Source organism: Ilyonectria robusta, assembly GCF_021365365.1.
Source record: "Ilyonectria robusta strain PMI_751 chromosome Unknown BGZ61scaffold_15, whole genome shotgun sequence".
Classification (NCBI taxonomy): Eukaryota; Fungi; Ascomycota; class Sordariomycetes; order Hypocreales; family Nectriaceae; genus Ilyonectria; species Ilyonectria robusta.
In genome coordinates this window covers 866,974-879,058 of record NW_025764449.1, presented here as the reverse complement: position 1 = coordinate 879,058, position 12,085 = coordinate 866,974, and the positions used below count along the sequence as shown (strand labels likewise).

Genomic DNA, 12,085 nt, shown 5'->3' with positions numbered 1-12,085 from the left:
CAGCAGAGATTATTATACGTGGTCCTCGGATGGAAACCAGAGGCTTCTGGAAAGGAAGGTAATGAAGGGAAGGGGGAGTGCTTGCTTTCGAAAGGAGAAGCTGTTGCAACGGCACGATGAAGCCAGGACCTTATATGAACGGGCGGCCACAGAGCGGCGTTGCAGGTGGAGAATAGAGTCTTGGCAAACAAGCTTATCATTATGCTTCTGGGGTCACTTTGTGGCTGCATCCCGAAGTGTAGATGACCCAGGGGATGTCATTGGTAGCAGACGGGCTTGGCGCACCTGCTGGGATCGTTCCCAGTCCATCCTAGTAGGCGTAAGCCCAGAGCCAAGGAGCCTTGAGGAAGAGGCGTTCGGGCTCGGTGAACCCATTCGGACGACATAGGGAATAGAGGGCACAGAGATGGATCGCCAAGATCGACCCCTTGGCACCTCTTGCGGCACACAGGGCATCGCTCGTGCTCGCATGGCGCAAGCCTGTTGGACGGGGCGCCAGTTCCCACCCAACAGGAAGGGGTCCAGTGGACGACGGAAGCCTGACATATTGTCTCTAGAAGCAGTAGAGTCTCGGGAGCAGGCAGGTTGAAAGGCGCCTTGGCGTGGAGATCGACAGTGCTCACACGACAGCGACTGGGCTGTGCGCGGAGGTGTGTTGGATGCGCGTGTAGACTACGGGTTGGGCGTGGATGAGATGACCCGAGGATGCCACCGGGAGGGATACTAATTGCGCCATTCGAGGACATGAGAGATAGCAGTGGTTGAATTTGTTTCAGCGGGGGAAAAGGGGAGTGTGATGATCCGGGGCAGGCCTGGGCCTCAGACTCACAGCCAACAACGCGTGTCCCGGCGTCGTCAACACCACGGTGGCCGCCGGCCGCGTGCAGTCAGAGTAAGATTAACGAACGAGTCCAACGACGAACCAAGGTGGATCAAGCCCGGTGCAACACAAAAGGTGGTAGCAACGGCACGGGCATGCTGGATGCCAATTCCGGCGAGGCTTCTCCATGCGGAGCAGCTTGTACGTGTACGGGGTACGAAAAACGCACCATGGAAGAAAGACAGTGTTCTCTCGGCCGTGTTGTATGCTAAAGCCTACGCACGTGCGCGTTGATTTTGCCTTGCCAAGGTCGAGTCTTCAGTGAGCTCGCCGGGGTCGATGACATGTCGTCGAGATGTCGCACGGAGAGCCTCCGGAGCCGTGGACGACCGGGGTAGAGTAGACCAATGAGATCGGCCATGGCCCCACGTGGAGTTGTCGGTTCGTCCTCAACCCCTTACAAACGACCCCGGTCAGATATCAGATAATTCGCGACATCAGGCCGCCAAAGATACTCATTTGCTCCCGCGGGCCAGCCCAGCTTGATAAATAAGGCCTTGGCATCTTGGCTCTCGCCTGGGAGTGACCCTCGCTTCTCTCCCTGGAGGCAATCGCTCATCCTCCGGGTCGCCGTTTTCTGAGGCATTGGCCCGACGTGGTGCGTCGAATGGAGTCGAATTCAGTCCTGTCCGGCATACTCAGCACCGTCTCCTCCCACCGCTCTTGGCATTGTCGTTATTCTCTTGGCCATCTTTGCCAAGTCTGCCTCCCCGACCAGCCGCAAGCCAGCCCGAGGCGTCGCTCAGCCCACGTTGGCGGCGCTGTTGTGCGGCTGCAGATGAGTTGACGCTTTCGAGAGTGCAAGAAATACCAGTTGCGACCATCAGCTTTTCGCCGTCGATCTCGGTCGCCCGAAACAGCGACGCGAGTCCAGGGTCAGTAGTTCAGGCCAGGCCAGCCGTAGCGTACTCTGCTATGTGCACCAATTACATGGTATGATTTCACTGGCCGGTTGGGCCTCCCGTTCTAGCTTCTCACTCTCATTCTCGGCATTACTCATTGCTTCCACTAACCACACAGAAACACCAAAAAGATAAATCCAAATGGGCAAAAACATACAACAGCGAGGATTCCCCGGTCGTCACCGACCCGAGTACTAATTCGCCGCTTCTCAGTTTGACTAGGGGAGAGCGGACGGGATCCCGTATTTTCTAAGAGCTATGGTCGTATGTGCTGTGAGTCGACGGTGATGGTGGTTAAGATTCCGACTGGCAGTTGTGGCATCGCGCATGACCCTTTGCCTCTTTGCCATCATGCTTTCCGGCATCGATATCATGCTTCCCCGTCCGTGGCTGAGTGGATCCGTCTGCACTTCTAGAAAATGGACGGAACCAGGCGTATTTCGGGCATGCAGCTCTCACCTAAGGTATGCAGCTCTCAGCCCCGTTCCGTCACCCACTCCCGGATAAGGCGTCTCTGCTTCGAGACCACTCGTGACACCAACAACACTGGAAACAACAGACCAATCTGGATAGAGCCGAGCAGCTTTCGCTCAACCTGAAAGGACCAAGGCATTCTTAAATGCACATGCATCCCGACCCACGCCAGCTTCGCCACCGATGTCCTCGCGGCCAAGGCCGTTGTTCTTGGCGGTACAGGCCACCTCCAGCGACACACACCAATCAAGGTTGAGAATCACCGCCACGTCTCAATTTTTAGCTTCTCTTGTATACCGAGATTTGCTTGGCTGCATTGCACGAAGTGTGAAGAGCGGGCGACCCAGGTATCCCAGTGTCTTCGGCCGTGATTGTGTCGTATGCCGATGATTTGACGAACCACATCAAGGGCCAAGCCGGGGAGAGATCCGGGCCACTCTCTACGGTCAAGAGCAACCCTCAAGATCATCGTGCCCGTTTACTCGTTATAGAACAGTGTCCGTAGAGAGTGCCGCGGGGCGTCTTCAATCCGTCCACGTGCCCGACCTAGGACAGGCACTTCCAACCCAGAATGTCCCGGAGACATCTTACCCCTCCCACCCAGCAATTGGGTTCTCTGCTTGCTTAAGATTAACTACAATTCAATTGCAGATCAGATTTGGCGGCCTCCACTCCACCGTGAGTGGTCATGTCAACCTGTCAAGGCAGTCACCACAAGACAAGGTCCCCCGAGCTTTGACACACGCCCAATCAGTCCGTGGCACACCGATCATAGTCCACTCATAGCAACACACGTGAATCTGTTTGCTCTCTCGTCTTCCTATTCAGGAGGGATGTGTCCCAAAAGAATCTGTTCATTCCCACCAATTAATCTAACTTCTGTCTGCTCCCTCAAGGTGAGCAAGTTGCCGGCATAAGGTTCAAAAAATACAGTTTTATCCACAATTCAAGTATTTCTACCTCAATGACCAAATATCAGGCTTTTCTACTTGAAAAAGTTAAACCTCGTATGAATATATAAGCAGTTGGCTCAAGAAGCTGAGCCCTGACTCTTTTTCCTCCTTTACACATCATCTTCTTATTTATCTCTCATATTGAAAGGTCATCATGCCAGCAACAAGAATTGTCCTCGACCCGATTGATGCTACAAGCCCGACAGTAATCTCATACGCCACCCAATATCCGATTTCAACCACACCGGATTATTGCCTCAGCCTTCCTCAGAGTCTCCTATCAGCACTTAAGGCTGAGGCAATAATCCGATGCGGTTGAGATCGGATATTGGGTTGCGTATGGGATTGCTGCCGGGCTCGTAGCGTCAATCGAGCCGACGATAGTTCTTGTTGCTGGCATGATGACTTTTCAATATGAGAGATGATGGAAAGTCCACTCCCGGATAGGCGTCTCTGCTTCGACAGACCGCTCGTGACACCAATAACACTGCAAACAACAGACGAATCTGAATAGAGCGTCCATTCTCACTGACTGGCCCGGGTACTCAATACTCAACTGGGCTGGGTTAAGAGCCGCGCTTGGCTGACTGAACGTGCGAAACGTCGGAAAGCCTCTTGGTTAGTCATATCAACGTGACGCTACTTTGATTTGATTTTCTGCTACTATTCAGTCGTCGTAGGGATAATATTTTCTCGACTCGAAAGATTGGTCTCCAATTGAAAAAGCGGCCAGCTTGTTGGGGAATGGTAATGGATGTCTTTGCACAGTGTACCGAAACTGTTTCGAGTAGAAATCCCATATAAACATTTTAAAACAAAAGTCATGTGAGAATGGAACGTCAACTCTCCTAAGCTTTACCCTCACTCATCCCCCCTTCAGCCCCTGTGTGTTCGACCATTCTGGTCCTGATTGAGACGCTTGCTAATAGTGAAATAAACAATCAAACACGATAAGTAGTATCAGGCTCCCATCGAAGGAAGTGTAGAGTATGAAAAGGCCAATGCTGAATTGCAGCTGCATCCGCTGATCATAGCTGGCACTACCCTCAGCCAAGCCGAGCCTCGCCTTCAGCCGACTACTTCTAGGATGTCGTTAACATACTTTATAATACGACGGAGTTAGCCGACCGTCTATTCTAGGCTTACATCTAACAAGAGAGGCAAACTGGTCGCGGTTTGCGCAAAGAAGCCTTGAGGAACGAAGGGGGCTCTGGCCTATTTCCTTTCATCAACTCGGACCACACCTTGCAGGTTCAAACCTTAATTTGATTAGATGCATAGCTTCATAGTAATATACTTATTTTATTTATTGGGCTTCAATTGGCGATATCGTCTTATAGTAAAGTTGAAAAATCTGGATACGCACACGGAAAAGTCCCGACAGTCCGTGAGAACCAAAACAAATGAAGATTATTTTAAACAAGCTCAAATTACATATCAGAGCCTTTTAACCCATCCCATTGATCATTAACTACTTTTCGTACACTGTCATCGCTGTATTTGAACAGAATTTATCGGTCAAAACTAAACTGTGTTTGATTTTCGCAGTCAGATCTAAACTCCTATCCGAAAACTTTAAGTGACCTCTTCGGATGCGCAATTTGCTATATTCAATAGCAGGAGTTACTGGTCAAAATGATGTGAATTGGGAAGGCTGTTCATCCATTAATTCAGGGTTATAGAAGCCCTATTTATACTCAAATGGATAGGAATATTGCAAGATGCAGTCGACCGTGCGGAGGCGTGCGCGGGCGGCAGGGTTCATTTGGGCGTGAGCGCTGGCTGGGCCAATTTTTCTGGCCTGGAATCGGTGTCTATATTGTTCCATTTCGAGTAATCGATGGAAGCTATACAATTTTGCCAAATCTTCTTGAGTTTAGTAAAGTGGCTGTACTAAAGTAAATTTACGAACAGGTTCAGAAAGTCTTCACGTTGTGAACGAGGGGGGCCTCTATACACGGGATTTCTGCGTGACGATGTGACACAGGGCTTACATCAGGATTTTATCGTTGATACCTGCTGCCCGCCGGCTCATGCCCAACTCTAATCCGTTCCTCAATGCCTCGTCGGTCCCGCAAGGGGGCCGGTCTCCTGTTTCCGCCCGACTGAGGGCAGAATGCGGCTTTGGCCAACTGAGCCACGATAACTGAGCCACGATAGAAGCGGGGTCATCCCATTTGTTGTGAGCATGTAGGATATGGTTGGTAGAAAACATGGCTTTTTCAACCCACTGTAGGTTGGTACCTCACGACTTCCACTAGTCACGCTGTTTACGTGGCCATGCAGCCGAGAGGGGGTGACATCTGTAACCCGGAATGGCCCGCTTGGATGACGTTGTGGTGAGGCGAACTAGAAGGCAAATTCGCTGGCATTCATAAGACGGCGCAGAAGCTTGCCAATGTCTCGGTATTGATTCGTCGGGTTAAGGCATTGCTGCCTATATATTGGGTGTTATCTTCAGGATGAAGTCTTCACTTACGGGCCCCACACGTGGCTCTATCATCAACACCATGGCCGAGGCAATTGGCGCAGCCGCCAGTATCCTCACAATATGGGAATTCACACAAAAAATTATCAGATTTCGCAATGCGGTCAAACATGCCCCAGAAGACTGGCAGCGATATTGCGACGGTTTACATGGAGTGGCCTGCGTATGTGTCCCCTTTAGCTAACAGAAGATTTGGCTCATATGTGATTTTAGTTTCAGAAAGTGCTCGTCGATACCCTGGAACAGTCCCCTCGCATCCATAGCATCCCCATTGAAGACGATGATAAGGAGTACCCGTTTGTTGAGTATATCAATACCAAGCTGTCTCGAGTGAGAAATGATGCATCTACCCTGTTGGACAGACATGATGCGTTACGTCAAACGAGTTCTAGTCGTCTTCGGAAACTGTTTTCACGGTCAAAGAACTCTCTTGGCTTCTACCTTAGCAAGGAGCAAATTGGAGGCTTGATCAAAGATGTTGAACACGCTCAAGCCCACCTTCATCTGGCACTGACTTTAGCATCCGTACAAACGTCTGAATCATGGCAAGAATTATCCTCCACGATTTTCCAAAGATGGCCACATCTGAACTAATGCGAACTCACAAAAGGCAATCGGAAGCGCACAAACTTCTTGACCTCATCAGGAAGGACATGTTGAAACATGGCCAGACCCTTGAGAGACTAGAAGGCAGCAGGCTACAACAAGCCACATTCGAGGTTGAGACGAGTTCAATCCTAAGCATTGGGCGACATAGTGTTGAAAAGAAGAGTCAGAGTGCTTTGACATCAAGGGAACCTTCCAAAACCTCTTTCGAACCCACAGTTTTGGACTGCAATAGTCGACAAGATGGCCCCTCAACTCTAAGGAGAGCGTGGCAGTCTACTCGTCGACTGATCCCTAGAAAGGCTATCCACTCGCTCGAGCCTGCTGGTGTAGGCCAGGCCTGCGCTTCATCTGAGGGCTATTATGACGCGCACACTGACTCCTCTGACGACGATGATCAATCACTCCAAGCCACCGAAACCGTTGAATCTCGGGAGTTGTGCACCACTAGCACACATGGGCGCGAATACGATCTCATTTTCGAAAACGGACAGCTACTCCAAGTCCCCAAGCCCACCGATTCTGTGAATGATAGACCGGTAGTAAGCGTGTCTATGAATCCCGACAACGCTGATCGCCCCCAGAATCCCTCACCTATCATCCGAGCCATCGAGGTCATTGAGTCTATGTCTGATGAGGAATGGGACGCAGCAACGCAACTGCCGACTGAAGAGTTCATGGGGTTCCTGACCTCGGCTTACTGTTCCACTTACCCATCGGATGTGGAAATGATGACGGACGACTCGCCGATCACGATCGACTTTCAGCTCCAGACAAGTGTGTTCGTCGCTGAGACAGTGAATTTGGCGTCATGTAGAGACTCAGACTCGGAGAGTCTCAAGTTTTGCGTTTACCGAGTGTCTGTTACAAATGATGGACAGACTCTCTGTGTGATTGAGCCTTGCTCTACTCCACACGGCCGCCCTGCGTGCAAGCATGTCACTGTCGAGGTTACGGATGGACCGGTCTTCCTGTCACAATTGCCGTACGGAATACGACTAGCCTCAATCAATTGCAGGGACTCCTATGGTGATGACCAAGACCACTCGTCTGGTCAGCAGAGCACCGCGCTTTTATCGTTCGCCGCATGCCGTCGCCAGCGCCGTTGTCGTCACACTGTGGTTGATGATGCTGTCAACAACCGGGGTCAGTGTGCTTTGCCGGCTAGACTCCGCGCCTCGCCTTCCGCGATCCAATCTATAATGGACGACTCAGACACGAGCAGAGAACGTGGCACTTCTGAAGCTGAAGACGACATCCATGAGACTGAATACGGTCAAAACCAGGAACCAGCTACGTCAACTTCCGGGTTGTCAACTGATCCCAGTCCAAATGATGAAGGCGTATCGAGCTTGTTGATGCATGTAATGCTCGACAACACATCCCAAATTCCGTCCAAGGTCGAATGGAGTGTGCTTGTGCAGTTCTTGGTCTGGGTTCACCAATACGGCCAGAATTTGGGAGAGAAACCTATTGAGCAGGCAAAAGTCTGGGTATCATTCTTCGCGCCTCCCAAGTCCTTCAAAGAAGATGCTATACCATGGCTCTGGGTCCTATGGAAATTGCAGATGAGATCGGAATTCAAGAAACTATCATCGATCATCCAACGCCAAACACGGACTCCAATTTCATATTGGCAAGACGGACCTGGAAATACCTATCACCTTCAGTTCCCAGAGCGAATCTTAGGTATGCTTATTGAATCTGACTGAAGTCACAACTTAAGCTAAATCTTAGGGCAGATCTACTTGATCAAAGGCGTATGGCGGTCTTGTCAAGAGTCTGGGATACGATGAATTCCGAGATGGAGTCGCATCGACAGAACTACTTAGAGGCTACCACACGAGTACTTGACTCCGATTATTATCCATCTCGGCCATATTTGATACAAATCATGACCTCCTCTCTCTCTTTTGGATACCTGGCATTGGAGAACGATAGGTGGCTGACGCGCCATAACCCAGGAGAAAACTCCCCGGAATTCTCAGGAGTAAGTTTTGCCGACGTTAGCAAGTGTGTCCGGTCAATGATAGACCTGGGCCGCTGGAAGGTCTGTACGTTGTCAATAGCGGACAGAATGGGTGAAATGGTGCCCATGCTCACTACAGGAATTCCGGTTGTAGGTCCTAGTCTGAACTGGGAGCGTTTACGCGGCCGCCCAAGGGAAGGGTTTAACGCCGAGCTTGCGGAGTTGATTACAGAGATTGAGAGGGAGGACTGGGGAATCGATCTGTCCCAAACTGTATAATTTCTGGTGTATTTTCTGGGCGCTCTTCTGCAGTTGTCTCTTTACATTATCCCACAGATTAGGTTTCAGCGGACTTTGCAGGTGTGCAGACTTCACTTTCACTTTCACTACCTTAACTCAAGATACCGGGATAAAAGATGCGGACTACAATGTGGAGTTGACTACATGCGGGAAGCGACTCGGACGCGAGGGTGGCTAGGCACCAATCGATAGAGAATCAACGGTAACATCTCCGAGACCCCAATGGACAATGATTACACCATACTGATAGGCAATAAAATGTAACAGACATGAGTAAACCGCTGTCATTGACACGATTGGAGGTCAAGATGCGACTCTCGAGCGATGATACGTTTGACACGTAGAATTTCTCGTTGGGTGGAGGCTTAAATCTGGGTCTTGAATTCTCCTTTAGTTCCTTTATTTGGACGTCCGTGTGGCTAAGGCTTTCAGGACTACAAGAGAGCATTTGAGTTCGTTGCGAAGCCTTATAACGGTCCTGAGCCGGAGCTTCGTCGTTGCCGAGCACGGTATATGTTTTACTACATATATCGACCTGGGTCTTGTACTGTGTTGAGAGGGAGGGGAATATATCAAGATCAATCCATACACCGCAATTTGTCTCCGTTTTACGTCATGTCATATTCTCATCAGATTGACTCCCTCCCCATGAGATTTTACTAATAGTGTTTAGATCCGGAACTATCCACGGAATCCGCGGGAGCCGAAAAACCAGCCACAATACGATCTGTGATGCACATCGTACCTACAAATCGTATTTACTCAGGTGTCGTGTACGACGTATATTTGTTGAGCTGTCCTGCCATCCTCGGGATCGAGCTTGGACTTACTCGAATGGGTCTAAAGCATAATCCAGTTGCATTAGCTCGTTTTGAGAGGGCCGCTAAGTGGCTGCCCACTTTACCTTGCATGGGATAACTTAAGGGACGTCATCTCGACCGACTCCGCCCCATTGTTTCCCATCCAACATCATCGCCCTTCAACTTCACCGGGTCTGTGACTTCATTTCCCCACGTTCCTGATCGTCAGCTATTCTGTGCCGGTGGCCCAATTATCCATGGATCAAGATCAAGCGTCGGATTCCACTGCCGTGAACGTTTTCGACGGCGTGCAGCGAGTCCGCCCTTTGCCAGAGCTGAGGACTGAAGTCGACGATTGGACAGGGGTTACGGGCACACAAGAGAGAAAGAAACGACAAAATCGTCTGAACCAGAGAGCGTGGCGTAAGTACTCTGCAATTGGCTTACGCTCTATACCCAACGTAGACAGGCTAACTCCTCATACTTGTTCTCCATAGGCAGGAGGAAAGCCGCCGCCATAGCCGGGTCGAGCAACCTAGCTTCTTCCACTTCAACTAACCCTCCGGCAAATCTTTGCCCAAATCTCAATGGTCCAGGGGCCCTATTCGCCCGGCAGGCCGTGTTTGGCGATGGAGGTCTCCTCCTTCTGCACTACCCCGGCGAAGCCGAGCGCATCCTGAATCTGATGAAACAGGCCCTCGAGGATTATTCTCTTCACTCCTCACGCCCCTCGAGCTTACACATCACCATTCGGCTCAACGTCCTCAACGCAATAGCAGACAACGCCACCTTGATTGGATTTCCGAAAGAAGCTTTCTGCCGCGATGAGTTCATCTCGCCCTTCGGCCAGATCGGTCCGAATCTAGGGAACCTACCTGTGCCCTTACATAACTGTCCAGGCAGCTTATGGCCTACCCACATGCAGAGGACGGTACCACATCACCCATGGATTGATCTCTTCCCTTTTCCAATATTTCGAGACAACGTCCTCCGAGGCATGCAAGAAGGCATGTTTGACGACGATGATCTATGTTATGACCTTCTTGGATTTGACAGCACCGGCCCTGGCGAGCAACCTTCTCTCATCGTGTGGACGGAAGCATGGGACCCGAGGGGTTGGGAAATCAACGAAGCATTTCTGCGAAAATGGGGAAGGCTCGTTAGGGGATGCCCTGAGATTCTTGTAGCTACAAACTACTGGCGGTTGAAAAGAGGCCAGACCAGGCTGTTGACAGAGTTTACAGAATGACTAATTAATGAAGTTTGTTCTACGTTTAGAAGATGACCTGTTGAGTAAATCGTGCATGAAACTTATAGAGGTTATGATATATTTACTCCTCACATCGTCTATGGGAAGGACAGAAGTTTTATCGTTACCCAATCAGTAGCGTCTCAGCTCAGGTCCCCAGGCCTTACACAAACGGACAATGAGCACCACGGCGATCTAACGTTCAGAACAGTAAGTCACGAGCCAGAACAAACAAAACGACGCTTCATATAGCTGATTTTGGTACTTGGTGAACATAACGTCTTATGGAGAAACCGACTAATATTTACAAGCCCACCCACTCAACAGACTTCTCCCACAATTTCTTCGCCTTGTCCGTGTCATACGCATGTGGTGCGTATCCCGGACCCCATTGACCGAACGATGGCTCCCATTCAGGCACAATCTGGCAGTTCTCCAGATACTTTCCCCCCTTACCCTCCAATGCCGCAGCAGTAGCAGCCCAAATGCTTGTGGCGGCGCCTTGCTGAGGGTTCTTCATGATTTTGCTTAGATAGTCGTCGGTTTCTAGTCCCTTTTGCGCGTCCGAGGACGTATGCCGCATCAAGTCTGTCTGCACGGCGCCGGGCTGGACGCTCCATGCGTGAATGCCCTGGGCGCCGTAACGACGTTCAATCTCGTTGGCAGTCCAGAGATTTGCTGTTTTGCTCTGCGCGTAGGTGGCCATCGCATCGTAATGCCCCTCGAAGTTGACGTCGTCGAAGTTAACCTCGCCAAAACGGTGTGCGACGGAGCTCAGGACGACTACACGAGAGGGTGTCTGGGGGGTAGCACCAGCTAGTAGTGCGGGCTGGAGAAGGTTGAAGAGTAGGAAGTGGGCCAAGTGGTTTGTGCCGAACTGCGTCTCGAAGCCATCCTTTGTACGTCCCTCGGGAGTCGCCATTACACCCGCGTTGAGGATTGCAATATTCAGCGTAGAAGACTTGGACAGGAATTCGGCTGCGCAAGAGCGGACGCTGTCGAAGGATTCGAGATCAAGTTGGAGGAGATGGACGCGGTCACTATCGGCCAACTCACCAAGCGCAGTTCGAGCCTTGGCGAGGTTGCGAGCGGTAAGATAGAGAGTAGCTCCTGCGAGATAGAGAGCCTTGGCGCTTTCGGTGCCGATGCCAGAGGAGCAGCCGGTGATGAGGGCAACTTGACCAACAAGTTTGCCCTCGAGGTTCTCATCCTTGATGATCTGGATGGCGGTAGGGCGGGCATCACCAGGCCCGCTGGCGGTTTCGTGGACGGCAACGTAGCGATCAGCCATATTGTGCAGTGTGTTTTTTAGTATAAAGTGAATTGATAGTAGCCAAGAAGACTCAAGATCGCGGTGCTGGAGAGGTGTGATTGCGAGAAGACATGCTAAAGCAAACTGGCAAAGCTGCCGGGCTTTATATGTTTAACTCCCATGTTTTTTCATGACGTAATAATACTCTTGCC

At 50.8% G+C, this 12,085-nt stretch overlaps 3 protein-coding genes across 3 annotated transcripts; 2 read left to right on the top strand and 1 right to left on the bottom strand.

The window, feature by feature from the left end:
* Window positions 1–7,737: 7,737 nt before the first annotated feature.
* BGZ61DRAFT_455663 (uncharacterized protein) lies at window positions 7,738–8,569 on the top strand. Its single transcript, XM_046246416.1, has 2 exons — window positions 7,738–7,992; window positions 8,046–8,569. Exons 1-2 carry the CDS (start codon window positions 7,872–7,874, stop codon window positions 8,549–8,551), a joined length of 627 nt encoding a protein of 208 aa, XP_046102051.1. The 5' UTR covers window positions 7,738–7,871; the 3' UTR covers window positions 8,552–8,569.
* A 979-nt stretch (window positions 8,570–9,548) lies between these two features.
* BGZ61DRAFT_507628 (uncharacterized protein) lies at window positions 9,549–10,622 on the top strand (the record flags this gene model as incomplete). Its single annotated transcript, XM_046251920.1, has 2 exons — window positions 9,549–9,795; window positions 9,870–10,622. The coding sequence occupies exons 1-2, from the start codon at window positions 9,630–9,632 to the stop codon at window positions 10,619–10,621; spliced, it is 918 nt and encodes a 305-aa protein (XP_046102050.1). The 5' UTR covers window positions 9,549–9,629.
* Window positions 10,623–10,874: 252 nt separating this feature from the next.
* On the bottom strand, window positions 10,875–11,989 carry BGZ61DRAFT_455661 (uncharacterized protein). Its single transcript, XM_046246415.1, has one exon. The coding sequence runs from the start codon at window positions 11,910–11,912 to the stop codon at window positions 10,926–10,928; it is 987 nt and encodes a 328-aa protein (XP_046102049.1). The 5' UTR covers window positions 11,913–11,989; the 3' UTR covers window positions 10,875–10,925.
* Window positions 11,990–12,085: the final 96 nt, after the last annotated feature.

What these genes read in the sequence shown, in the direction of transcription:
- BGZ61DRAFT_455663 (XM_046246416.1), top strand. Translation starts at nt 7,872, where the DNA reads ATGAGATCGGAATTCAAGAAACTATCATCGATCATCCAACGCCAAACA. An exon ending in GTTCCCAGAGCGAATCTTAG is followed by an intron (nt 7,993 to 8,045) that starts GTATGCTTATTG and finishes ATCTTAGGGCAG; the next exon opens with ATCTACTTGATCAAAGGCGT.
- BGZ61DRAFT_455661 (XM_046246415.1), bottom strand. Translation starts at nt 11,912, where the DNA reads ATGGCTGATCGCTACGTTGCCGTCCACGAAACCGCCAGCGGGCCTGGT.